General features: G+C 35.9%; 1 protein-coding gene across 10 annotated transcripts in view; it reads right to left on the bottom strand.

Moving 5' to 3' along the window:
- ARAP2 (ArfGAP with RhoGAP domain, ankyrin repeat and PH domain 2) overlaps positions 1-14355 on the bottom strand; it is a 211959-nt gene that overhangs the window by 152810 nt on the left and 44794 nt on the right. For all 10 annotated transcript variants that reach the window (XM_057547413.1, XM_028165607.2, XM_028165610.2 and 7 more), the window contains 2 exons: positions 6443-6512; positions 223-343 (listed from right to left, as the gene is read on the bottom strand). In XM_057547413.1, coding sequence (XP_057403396.1) covers positions 223-343; positions 6443-6512 — 191 coding nt within the window. The remainder of the gene's footprint in view (positions 1-222; positions 344-6442; positions 6513-14355) is intronic.

Below are 14355 nucleotides of genomic sequence, written 5' to 3'. Positions count from 1 at the left end.
AATATTTGTTGCATGAAAGAACAGTGAACAAACAACAATGACCTGTCAATTTGTTTATGTTTTAATATAATGGCATTCAAAAAATTAATATAAAATGTAAATCATTTAAAAGTAACATATTTAAAGATTGCCTGACATTTCTAGCTTAACTGGTTTATTAAATCTTAAGATTGGTCAGAAATTAATGTCTCTCTTTTTATAGGGATAAAGAAAGGATCTTACCTTCTTTTTCTACTCTAAAAACAAAAGTTCTTTGTGTTGTAACAACTTCAAATTTGTTGTCTCCTTGAACTCGTACCGTAGATATAGCAGAAAGGGGAATTATTCCTTTTGAATACTTCTCCTGTATTGGTCAGAGAAAAAGATCCATAAAGAAGAAACATTAAAATAAAATTCCCATAATCAAAAATAAAATGGCAAGATATTTATAAGTGCTTCTCTTTCATAATTTCAATCTAAAATTTTAAAATCACATATAAATAGCATATATCCTTATATACACTTAATTCCCCAGAAAGGAAAATATTAAGTGCCCCTTCCAAGTGAGATGTCTTTTCACTTTTCTCTTCATCTGCAATTAAGAGACAATGACTCACATACAAACAACATAGCAGACCAGCAATACATAGTTCCAAAAAACAGCGGTATGTTCTTTGAAACAATCTGGTCAAAATGATTTGATGGTGTTTGCAGGCATCTGCTGGCCATTACAGGTACTGTAACTACACCATTTCAAAACCACTGTAACATATTGTGAACAAGAATATTATCTAAGAAACCAGACTGTTGGATTGTATCAATTAACCCATATTACTCAATGCTCTGGTAATGAAGATCTTAATCTCACACTGCATCACTTTTTATTCTCCAGTGACTAAACAGTGAAAAAACATGGATTCGGCTGTTTGCAATTGGCATATGCCTATTACAATTTTGCTCAAGAAAGTCATTCTTAAGACTCCTGATAACTTTCTCTGTCTGCATTTTCCTGGACCCTCCTAAACCAATTGGCATAATCATCGCCCCCATAATTTCAACTATTTACTAAGAGTGTAACATTTACTGGGCCCTGTGTGGAAAGAAAATTCCAAGAGTATTTATACATTCAAGTGGCCTCAAAATGAAAAACCAACTAACCAAATGAGAGAAAAGTTTAAAAATGAGTACAAAACATGGGAAGTAAGAGTATGAAGATGAGAATTCTCAATTCTGCTTACAAGAGGTCAGAGGTATTTTCACAGAAATAGTGACATTTGAACCTGACTTTAAGAAACCTTAAGTTAACCAAAAAATAAGTGAGGGGGCAGGGGGTATCCTGGCCAGAAAGATTGAATAACAGAGGTGTAAAGTAGAGAAGTAAGAGGAGCTGCAGTGTCGAGTCAAAAGAGATGAGGCTAAAAACATAAATCAAGGCCACATCATGAAAGGTCTTAGTGTCAAAAGAGTTTAGACACAACTTTATGGGGTTTCTTCTACAATTCCTTTCCATCATCCATGGAACCATCACTTTTGACCCGGGTCCCAAGTATCTGAAACAACTGGTTAGGAGAAGAATGCACTAAACCATTCCATGCAGATCACAAGTGTCAAGTTCACATTCCTCCCAGCGGCAAACCCCAGCCATACATAGGAAATAAGTAAAAGACAGTTGCTGCGAGCAACATGGCAGTCTACTGGGAAGTTTCTCCTCTGCCAGTTGAAGAGATACACTATACTCTCATGGTATTCCCTCTCAGTTATTTGACAGTTTCTTCTACTCTAAACCCCATTCCTGCCTTTATGTATCCATCAAAATCCTATCCATTCTTTAATGCCATCTTCAATAACAACACCATGAAGGCTTTCCTTTATCCTTTCAAGCAGCCAAAATCAAGTAAGATACTTGAACTGTGATTTAGGAAGATGAGGTGGCAACTTCCTGGAAAAAGGGGAGGGAGGTCAAGGAATAAGTACTAACAAAGTAACTTTTTCTCCCCCTTATTTTCCATTTTTTTGGTTTTATCTTCTGTCCCTAAGGAAAAAAAAAATCCCTTCTTACTATTTCAACTACCAACTTTATGTGGAGAATTCTAAAATCTGTCCCTTCCTTCCTTCCTTGTCCATTTCTGTCAACTCCATTCCCATATTTTGAATCATCAATGGGACATATAACTGTCCCATAACCACCTCAAACTTTAAAACTGAATTACCTCCTGGAAACATACCCTCCCTCTATATCTGTCCAAAAAAATATCACTCTTCTGGTCAATCAGTCTTCAAAAGAGTAGCCTTTGACTTGTGCTTCTCTTTTGTACCCACATAACCTGGGACTCTTCCGACATCTACATGGTCAACTCGCTCCATACCACTTCCTGATTCTTTCTAGTCACATTAGCTTTCTTGAAGTTCCATGAATACATTGTGGTTCTGCTCAGTCCCATGACTCTAAATACTCTGTTCTGCAAGGAAACATTTTTCATACCCATTTTCACGTACTTACTGCCTCTACATCTTTCCTATTTCAGCATGAATATATGCTCTGAAGAAAGCCCTCTGACCAGTCTCTTCTCTCAGGCCCTTCATCCTCACCCAGCCAGATAACCCTAAATTAACAGTAACCTGTACTTTTCCTCTATAGCAATTACTAATTCTAATTTAAATGATAATTCTTTATATTTACCGTGGGATCATCTGATCAGTACAGTCTTTCCAAACTGACTGTGCATCTTACATCTATTTTCTCCATTACCTTTCACATAATCAGTATTGCATATTTTCTGAATGAATGAATCCTATGTCCAATCAAGTACAATTATACAAACTCCAACAGCTCATTTTTAGTATTTTTTGAAATTCATTTTTTTAAACACCTCCACTGGCCTATACAGCCTACACCCTGATAAATTAATGCCTGATTTACTACACACTCTCCTGATTTCCCTCCCTACTTTCAGCTTGTTTTCCCTCTCACCTTTCCCACATATTATTGTTCAAATGTCATAGTTGAAGAGAATAAAGGAAACATTCATGGAGGAGGAGAACAGGATCGGTCTTGAAGTTTGCACAGGATTTTCATGGATGGTAATGGCTAATGAGATTCAGAGGGAAGAGCAAAACCATGGAGGTGAAAATACAGGAAAAGACACACAAGTTCTCCACAGTTGTACCAAGACACTGTTGAAAAAGGTCACTGCAAAGAAACACATGACATGATTGGCTTAACAAAGAAAACCCAATAAATGCAAGTGGGTTACAATGGCAATATTAGGCAACACCAGACCAGGAAGTGCTCTAGGAATTGACAGGAAGGAGAGAATGTCTCCCCATTGTCAGGCAACCTGAGAGATTCAAAGGGGCACAGCACCTTTGGGGACAGTGATACAGTCTCTCTGGCTGTAAGTTTGTAGTGGCTGAGTCCAGATAGTGAAAAATCCAGAATATCCAGAAACATTTATTTTCTTTATCCCCCAGGTGATCCACTGTCAAACTGTAGTTTGCCTAAGAATTAGAGGACCTTACAAAAATACATCTCTAGTGAGATAATTAACTATATGTTGAATAAAACGTTACCATTAACCCATTTTTCAGTAGAGAAAAAAATGAAGCAGCATTGTAGAGAAAGACACAGGAATTTTAAAAAGGAGATTTTTCCTTCTTCTAGATCTCTTCAAAGAGATTAAAAAAAAAATTCCTTAAAAACATAACAACTCACCAACATGCCTACAATAATAATGTTGTTTAACGTTAGTACTTATGGAGGAGTAATAGAAAAATAAATTCCCCAGAAGTGATAAAAATGTACTTAAGAAGCGGAATACTCTGCTACTTTAACCTCAGGAAGTTGTAGTTTCTCTAATGACTCATCTATAATCTTTTCTGAGATTCTAAGATAAATCTCAAAATTTTTAACACTGTAGAGTTGATTTTACATTTCTATTCTAACACACAATAAAGACAAAACAGGAAAAGAAAAAAACCAAACTAAATGACACTAGGCTCAAAATGACTGCATTTTTCAGCGTGTGAAATTTTCCTTAAGGAAAGAAATTCTAAAGCATCCCTTGAGCCTATAATACCCAGATATCTAGGTCGAGTTTGCCATTTATCTACCACTTTCAGACAATGAAATGACCACAGGGCAATTCTGCCCACAGCTGAGTGAGAATGGGGGTGAGTGAGATCTCTTGGCAGGTGACGAGGTATCAAGGCTGTTGGGATGATGTCATTTTCAGTAATACAATGAAATGGCCTTGCTGAGACATGATTGAGCAGCACTGAGGAAAGCAGAAGATAACTAGGGGAACAGGCAACTCTGCAAACTACCTCCTGAAAGCCCAAGCACAGACTTCTCAAGTGCACATTTAAACACTGAAAGACACAACTCCTTGGTGCACAGGACCACGAAAACTGCACACCCAGCTGAGACAGAAGCTATGGCCACACTTATGCTCTCTGTTCACTGGCCTTGAAATCCCCTCTTCCCAGTCCACCAATCCATCCCTTTTGCCAGAAGGGTCACAACAGAAACCACGTCTCCTTTTAGGAAACACCCATCCTAGTGTTTTTGGTTTTATTTGCCAACATGAAACCACTCATCTGAGTAGTAAAGGAACGAAATGCCATAGGAAACAAAAATTTGATTTTTTTTTTTTAATTTTAATGTCAAGGTAAAGAATTTGTAATAATTCATCTTAACAAACTTTTTATCTCAACTTAAAACCAAGGCTGCATCGTTTTTATTGCATCAGTGTGGATAGGTGCTCAGCTCCTCACTACAGTTGAGATGAGCTTTTAAAGGACAAACAGAGTGAGTCTGGTTGGACAGAGACGCTAGAAATTCTCTCTCCTGAATGGTAATGATATCAACACCAGCAGAGCCTGATGGCACAGAAGCCTGTCTCACTCCTGAATAGTTTTCTTCCTCATTTCAAGCAAACCAGAGAAGGGCACAGGTGCTAAAGAAAACCAGGGGTCAGATTGCATCAGATACAGAGACTACATTTTACCCACCCTAGGTCACAGAAATTGTCTCAAGATTCAAATGAACAAGCAAACTAAAAACAATAGCTATGGCAGAAAACTAGCTCTTAAAAATGTTCATCCCATATCTTGCAAATGTCAAAGGGGTGTGTTTAAACCTATCTGATGCTTTAGTGGGATCACTGCAAAGTGAAAGCAATTAATACTTCTCTAAACTTTCTATTATTCTTAGTGTTGTAGCATGCAGTGTGTATTACTTTCTGTCTAAAAGCATACGCTCTTCTTCCTTGTAGCACTGATCAATACATGAAAGGGAATCTAAATCTCTGTTTGAGCCACAAATAATACCAATATTAGGCAGTGAAAAATCGCTAAACAATGAGAAGATAATATTAGATTATAAACTATAAATAAGAGGATGTGGTTAAGTGTTAAATCAATATACTAAAAGAATGTATATAGTTAAGATTGTAAAATTTTATGATTTTAACTAACAAAAAATACGGTCTATTTATTAGTTGCAACTTTTTAATTAAGGAAATTTTCAAACACATAGAAGTTGAAAGATTAGTACAACGAACACTCATAACCTCAATTGGACAGTTGTTAACATTGCTATTTTTTGTTCTACCTAGCTATGCATGTGTGCATATATATATATACACACACATATGTATAAATATACACATATAGAGGGTATATATAGATAGGTAACATCTGAAAGACATTTGCTTATATAATGACACTTCACCCCTAAATATTTCAGCCTACATCTCCTAAGAATAAAGACATTCTCATCCCTAAGGTGAAGGACATGATCAAAATAGTATCATGTCCGTTAAGACTCAACTGCCTAAAGAATATATTGTAGCCACTTGCACATCAAGATATTCGGTGTGCTCTAACTCCAAACACAACCTTCTCAGCTTCATCTCCCACTAGTCTCCTGAACATACTCTATTTTCCAATCAGAGAATCTGGGCATCTCATTGTTCTCTCTGCTATCAAGTCCTGTTCTTTCTAGTTTCTTTACGTACAAACATTCTTCTTTCTTCAAAATTCATGGCCATTAGAAATCTCATGCAAGAAGCATTCCTTGGTTCTTCCACACCCCTTCCAGAGGACAAAATAACCTCTCCTTGCTTTGCCATTTTCTACTTGTGGCATCATTTTGTAAACATTTTTGAGCACTCTCTAGGATAAAGGCAATTTCTTATGTATCTGCATATCACTTATAGCAAATCCTGTAGTTTGCAGGAGATATTCCATAAATAATTGTTAGATATGTAAGTTTTAAAAAATCCCAATTTTGTATGTCTGGGAAAAGTTAAACTATGGAAAGAGTTAAGTGTTTTATCCTATGCAAATTCTTTTCATGCTCTTAATCCAACTCCTATTCTTACAGACCAAATCACGTGCTTAGTTTATTGAAGTACACTCAACATGCATAGGACAATCTTTGAAAACTGTAAAACGTACTTACCTTATCGTTATTGTAATAAGAAATGCTAAGGCCATCAAATTTCACCCATCTCTTCTGAAACATGCGTTTTCTGTAAAACGTATGAAATTGTCATTTTACATTTAAGAACCATGCACTTGGATTTTAAATACATTTGTAATATAGAACTGTGTTGAGTACATTCCAATTTGCTAGTAAGCAGTGAAGAAAACAGTAGGCTATGACAACGTACAGTTTTGGCAATGGTACAAAGGAAAGGAAATACGTACAATGACACTTTCTAATCAGTTGACCTAGGTGTTTTTAAAAAAGGATACTGCTAACAGTGTCATCATTTTTTAAAATGTAACTTGCAGTGTCATTATCCACATCGGTAACGTTGAGTGGAAAACAAAGTGTGGTCAGAAACACTATCATGGCACCCATATCCCTTACAGGAGATAATTCCTCAATGAAGTTAACATAAATTTTTATCCTTCATTAAGCTTATAACATTTTATCTTATTTTTTAAAATTTTTGCTTCGGGGCATGCATAATATTTTGCTAAAATAACAAAGCTTTGTCAATTGGATTTACATAGATATATTATTTAATTCTGATCAAATAAGCTGAAAAGGCCCTGACTAAATATGGAGAATCATTTGCAATCATCCAAAATTCATTGAAACATTAACATTTTGAGAAAAAGAATCATATGAAAGGCAAATGCAGTTTAAAATGGTTACTGACATGAGAAACAAAGCAAAATAATGTCATCATATGTTCCCTATTTAGGCATAAAGGAGAAAAAGATTTTCTGACTATATAAGGGAAAAGTGAAGACCCATTTCTAGTTGGGCTTGTTTTTGTTTTTTGTTTCAGTCCCCTTCCCCGAAGTCAGACAATCCTGAAGGTTGTGAATGTCTTATTCTCTATACGACTCTCAGTGTGAACTGATGCAGTCTAGATACTTTTAGCCTTTATCACAGATAATATATGAAAACTAACTTCCCGTTTAAAAAACCAGTCATCTCTAAACAAATAGGTAGATAACCGCGTCTACCTCTTCCTTTTGCAGTTTTCTAACATGTTTAAGATAAGGAAATGGTATAGCTTTCTGTGGTTTTCAGAAGACTTAAAGGTAGAAAAAGCACCTCAGAAAGTGTGGAGAACTTGTCTTCTGGGCTCTTTCCTGGGCCACACACACCTATTATTACTCTAGTGAAATACAGCGAGCTGCCCACATTGATCATTAGCCGAATTATTCTGCTTAAGATAAAATTAGAGCAAACCTGATCAAACTGAGAAAAGTTTCAAAATTCATTGGTATGGACAACACTTTCACATATAAGCACTGAATTAATCATGAAGTAATAAGAACATAAGACCTTACAATTATATAACTACAACTAACGATCCAGCCCTCTTTCCATCTTACTCCCTCATCCTTCTGCTTCTTTTTAACTTCCCTTGGCCTGTCATGTGTTCTCTTAACCTTGCAACATCCAACAGTGCCGGTTTTCATTTCCTTCACTGACTCAAAGGTTCTTCAAGTTGCCAGCGTTAAGAGTTACAAGGTAAAGAAATACTAAGCAAACACACAGTCATTATACATTGAATAAAATCACTTAGCACTCATTTCATACTGATCTCTGTCACACTTAAAGGCAGGTGAGCAGACATCTTCCCACACAATCTCAACAGTAATTCTATAAATCAAGATTTTGCTTTAGGCCCACCTTACATGGTGAACAGCAGTAAGCTAGAGCTCAGTAGTACATATAATTGTCCATTTTAGAATAAAAATAATCAACGTCTGTGGGAGATAACGGCCTTAGGACCTTCCATTACCCCTCTAACTCCTTTGCTAACTACTGCTTACCTTTCAGAGTTCCACCTAAACCACCTTTACAGACACTCCTTCCCTGATGAGCCAATCCAAAGCAAGTCACAAAGCTGTCCTCTCAAAGCACCCTCTCCTTTTCCTCATGGCACTTAACACAATCTCTAATTACATGTTTGTTTAGTTGCTTGATGTCTCCCACACCAAGGATGTTTCACTCTCTACTCTATGATCAGCAACTAACACAGAGACACACATGGCACTAAAAAAGAATCTGTTCAATGAAAGAGTGACGTGATTAAGCACATATCCCCTTAGCAAAAAACAGCCAGATGACAGACAGATAAAACCTCAAATGACCAGCACTCAAATAACCAGCATATTTTAAAAGAAAGGCTGCCAGAAGGCGAGAAAACTTCCGAAACCTCAGAGTTAGATTCGAAGTTTCAAAATGTGCCAAAGCTGGAAGTGAAAACAAGTTTAGAACCTACTTTTTTTTTTTTTTTTTTTGGCTGTGTTTGGTCTTCATTGTGGGCTTTCTCTAGTTGTGGCGAGCGGGGGCTGCTCTTTGTTGTGGTGCGCGGGCTTCTCATTGGGGTGGCTTCTCTTGTTGCAGATCAAGGGCTCTAGGCGCGCGGGCTTCAGTAGTTGTGGCTCGCAGGCTCAGTAGTTGTGGCGCGCAGGCTCAGTAGCTGTGGCGCACGGGCTTAGTTGCTCTGTGGCATGTGGGATCTTCCCAGACCAGGGCTCGAACCCATGGTCCCCTGCATTGGCAGGCGGATTCTTACCACTGCATCACCTGGGAGGTCCCTAGAACCTACTTTAACATGTCTTACTTAAGATGGTTTAGTTGCGGCCACTTGGACTCAAAGTTTTCTTAGAATTCCATCACCATCTAGATAGACAATTTGAGGTCTGAGGCATCATCCAGGAACTTAACATTCATGTCCACAGGAAAATGAGAAGGAGAGGAGAGAGGGCAGACAGCTCAGAGATCAGTCAGAGATGCTACCATGTGACAAGCTACATTTCTCAGGCACTGACTAGAAACCACACACTGGATGCTTGGCTTTCTGAAGAAAGCCAACCAAAACGTCAGCCTCTGAGAGACTCAACTCCTAAGATATTCCCACAACTATTTTTTAATTTTCTCAGCTACCACGTGACTCTTAGATGTGTTCAGCCATTTTAACTGAATATTTTGAAAGGTTAAATCTGTTTAATAATCTATGGAAGGACAGGTAAATAAGACAAATCCCAGCCCACGCTGAAATGGAATGAGAGTGTGGCAACTGAAAAATCAAATGTTCTGTAGTTGGAGAGAGCCACTTTGCTATCCTGCCGTTAAAACATTACTTCTGCTACCATTCATTCATCCAGTCGGCCATCAAATCTGTGGGTAACTATTCTGTGGACACTATCCTCCAGCCATACTGCCCCTTCTGTCTAGATGCTTTCGTGCCTCGTGGCCTTCCCATATGCCATTTTCTTCATTGGAATGCTCCCTGCCTGCTCCTGACCTGGCTGGCTCCTTATCCTTGAGATCTTGGCTCAAAAGTCATTCCCCCAAGTGGCAACCATTGAGTAACACATAGATCCTTCAGGTTCCTTTGGTCTCTTGCTCCATTTCTTTACTTAATGACACTTAGCAGAATTTGCAATTATATATTTGTTTTGTGTCCTCCACCTCCCATACTAGATATTGAGATCCTTGAGTGCAGAAACCATTTGTTTTTTTCATCAATGTAAAACCAACAACTACCACAGTTTCTAGCATATAAAATATGCTGAATATCTAGTGAATAAACTAACAAATACATATATTTCTCACTGCAAGATGCTTCCTCAAATTTTCATGTTATGTATAGAGAAAACAAATACTAACAAAACCACTTCACCATTAATTTCATTTTTTGCTTCTTCAAGTACAAAGATCAGAATTTTTATATGACAAAAGCTTTGTAATTCATCATTAGTGTCCATGTAATTTTAAAATACATTTTATAGTTAAATATTTTTTAAATGTATTCTTTAAGATGTATGCATTTTGTACCTCCCTATTTAAAAATTCAAATTAATAAATTAAATGTTTCTAAAACTAAATTTATATAAACATGTTTAATCTATTTTGCTCATTAAATGTGTCAACATTCAGTTAGTTATTTTCTGCATGTGAACTTCAATACTGAATTCTAATAATTGGTTAATTAAAGATAAGAACTTATACTTAGATCCTTTCTCACAATTCCTCTTTCTAGCAAATGGAAACTTGAATTTAAATTGTTAAACTCAATAAATTAATCAAAATTTCAACTATTGATATATAAAAGGGAAAGCTTAAGAAGCACTGTTTCTAAATTCCAATAAAATTTTAAATTAAAGTATTGGTGAATAGTAAATTTTTAAGAATTATCTTTTCTGTACCAGAGTTAGATATTTTTCTCATATATTTATAAAAATCTACTTGATACCAGGCAACTAAATCCAGTGTAATTCTGTAAAATTAATCTATTACACACAATTAGAGGTTTCTAAAGTACTTTTAACGCTTTCTCTGACATAAGTTATATCTTTCCCTTAAATTTCAATTAACAATTTATTTAGTAAATGTTAAAAAAAAAGACAAAGTATAAAATACAGTGTCACTCTAGTCTGTGTTCCTACTATCACATGACACAAATTAGAACTGACTAATGGATTATTATACAGAGAAGAGATTTTAAAGCCTGTCAATAAAGAACTTACTTGGCCCAATAATCTTGATAATAAAAACAACACTTATATAGTGCTTTGTTCTAGGCACTGTTGCAAGCCATATACAAACATTAATTCATTCAATCCTCCAAACAATCATATGAGGCAAGTAATATTATTATTCCCATTTTACAGATGAAGCCACAGAGGAGCTGGCAGGTTAAATAATTTGCCCAAGTCACACAACTGATAAAGATCATTTCTGTGAGTCAAATCCAGGCAGTCTGGTCCCAAAGTCTATGCTCTTAACAACTACACAAAACAGACTCTGGTACATTTCATGGCAAAGCACCCTCAATATCCCTTTAGGTAGCAATAACATTTGACCTTTACCCATTTAATATGTGAGTTCAGTTCTGCAAAGTGCTTCAGAATTCCTTCGGGAAAAAAAGGTAAAGTAGACATGAAAAATATTAGCCTAGGTTTTATCCTATTTTGTTTTTAGGGTTCTAAAGGAAAACATTTCTTTGAGAAGCTTTTCTTAGAATAATTCATAAGGCATGTGTGGTGTTATTGAATGGATTTCTGTAAGCACTTCCCTTGAGCTCTAGTAGGGCAGGTTGTGTAAAGTTTCAACTGCTATCATAAATGCAGCCTCGCCATCTGGTGTCAGTTTTTTGTTGTCTCAAAAACTGTGTCTTAAAAATTCTTTTTTAACAACAGTGTATATACAAACAATTACATCTCTATTTATGAAGTATATACATGAAGGCACTCCTGTTTAATTTCAATCCTAAGTGCCAGAAGGGTTTTTTTTTTAAAAGATTACATCTTTTAGCTTTAAAAAAACTACAAAATTGGATAAGCATGCTAACCAATGATATTAATTTAAAGTGGCAGAGGCTACCAAACTGTCATCTTCAAACATCACATAACCGAAATGAACCTAAGTAACTAAGTCAAATTTATGGCTTTTATTAATCATGGTATTTTAATCATCAAAAAATACTTCTCAATTATTCTAAACAATATCTAAGAAAAACGATATCGTAGACATGCTGTTCCAGATTCACCTGCCTTGTTTACATAATCCTGAAGAATTATATGCATATTTTATCTTATTTTCTGCTCTAACACTAACTAGACTCAATATTTTTTAGAACTACTACAATTTCCAAAAGTATAGATTTTTGTTTGTTTATCTAATTACTCATTTTTTATTTAGTTATTTTATCTCATTACTCTTAAGTATGAGGCTTTTAAATGCTGCAGTATTATATGACCCAGCAATCCCACTACTGGGCATATACCCAGAGAAAACCATAATTCAAAAAGACACATGCACCCCCATGTTCATTGCAGCACTATTTACAATAGCCAGGACATGGAAGCAACCTAAATGTCCATCAACAGACAAATGGATAAAGAAGATGTGGTAAATATATACAATGGAGTATTACTCAGCCATAAAAAAGAATGAAATTGGGTCATTTGTAGAGACGTGGATGGACCTAGAGACTGTCACACAGAGTGAAGTAAGTCAGAAAGAGAAAAACAATGCATATTATATGTATATGTATATTATATGTATAAAATAAATAATAAGAACCTGCTGTATAAAAAATAAATTTAATTTAATTTAAAAAAATAGTAAATGCTGCAGTATTAGTTATGAAGTATTTTATAGACACATATCCAAGGAATTATAATATTTCTAGAAAATATCAGCCCTTTTTTCTAGACTGTATTTCCTCACTTCTAAGTAAACCAAAATGACTGTTTCCAAGATTATATGAACCAAAATGAGTTGGGGCCAAAAAATAAAAACAAAACAAAAATTTTCTGAAATCCCAGCTTCCATTTCTGCTTTAAATGAGAAAAAACAAATTTTAAGATAAAATCTCAAGTGCTAAAAGGAGTTTTAGAAGCCAATGATAAAGCACAAATTTTAATGTGTGACTTCCAACTTTTACAATATTCACAAAGAGCTTTGTGCTTATATGACATGGTATATGAAAAACCACGTTAAAAGACTCAGACCTCTTTATTTTATGGAGTTATACTCTGTTAAAAAACAAAAAATCTAACATGAAACCAGCTTCTAGTTAAGACGACCAATGAAAAGTTTGCATTTATCTCTACTCCTCCTAAAACCTCAAAGGATTAAAAAGCAAATAAAAATAAATAACTACAAGCCAACACTGACTGAAAAAGTAAATGATAGCATCAGTATCAAGAAATCAGGAAAGCCTAAGAAGGGATAGGACCTAACTCAGGAGGTTTCAGAGAACTGATTGCTAAGCCTCCAAGAGATCAAATTGAGAGGAAAACCAATTTACTCACAAAATTTCAGAAGGTCTCAGGAGATACAGGCACAAGTAACTCTGGAAGTGACTATGAAGGAGAGGGGGTGCTGAGAACAGAAGAGTTGTGGAAAGGCAATTAAAGAGATAAACTTGCACCCCTCACCACTCCATCCCAGAATCCCTCCCTTACTTCTCACCTGGAAAACTGCCCCTCCTCTTCCTCAACAGGATAATAGGGTTTTATTCACTGGAGAAGATCAAACAGGGGTCTCTGGACTGGGAGACTCAGAAAAGGCTAAAGGTAGGGGACAGCACTAAAAACAGTAGAATCACGTCTATATCATAAATATTTATACTCAAAGTCCATGTTCCCCACTGAGCTCCCAAAAAGCCGTTAACCACTCTTACCACCCTCAATAAGGAGATTCATTTAAAAGATACTGGCATGAGGAGTCTCCAAGGAAACACATTAGGAAAGCCTAGCAAGATCATCTTACAAGAAATAGACAGAGAGACCCATCAGGGCCTGATCCAATCAGCTCTGTAGGATCTCATTTTAAATGAACAGCCCAAACAGAGAATCATTCATGAAAGGAAGAGGCAATAGATAGGGCAAACTTCACTGTTGTCTTATTCTAAGAAACAGCCACAACAGCCCCAGCATTCAGCAACTACCACCCTGATCAGCGAGGAGTCATCAACACTGAGGCAAGACTCTCCACTAGCAAAAAGGTTATGACTTGTTGAAGGCTCAGATGATGGTTAGCATTTTTTGGCAATACATTTTTTTTTAATTAAAAAAATTAAAAGCCCAGGATTAACAAAACATTTGAGGAAAACATCTCTAAGGTAAAAGATGGGGAAGAAACCCTCTTCCAAAAAATTGAAAGAAACAGACACTACAGGAAAAGAAAGCTTCAAAACACTTATTAATATCCATAGAAAGATAAGAGAATATATTATGTCCATGGAACAATAACAGTACATTATAAGACGAACAGTCAAAAGAAAGAAAGTGCTTTCTACATTAAATATAGGACAACAAAAAACAAAAGTGGGTTAGAAAATACAAGCTAAATAAGCTTTCTTAGGGGGCTGTATGATGGTGAAA

The sequence above is a fragment of the Balaenoptera acutorostrata genome, chromosome 5 (genome assembly GCF_949987535.1).
Source record: "Balaenoptera acutorostrata chromosome 5, mBalAcu1.1, whole genome shotgun sequence".
In the NCBI taxonomy this organism is placed as follows: domain Eukaryota; kingdom Metazoa; phylum Chordata; class Mammalia; order Artiodactyla; family Balaenopteridae; genus Balaenoptera; species Balaenoptera acutorostrata.
The sequence above is the reverse complement of the archived record's forward strand: the minus strand, read 5'-3'. Positions and strand labels throughout refer to the sequence as shown.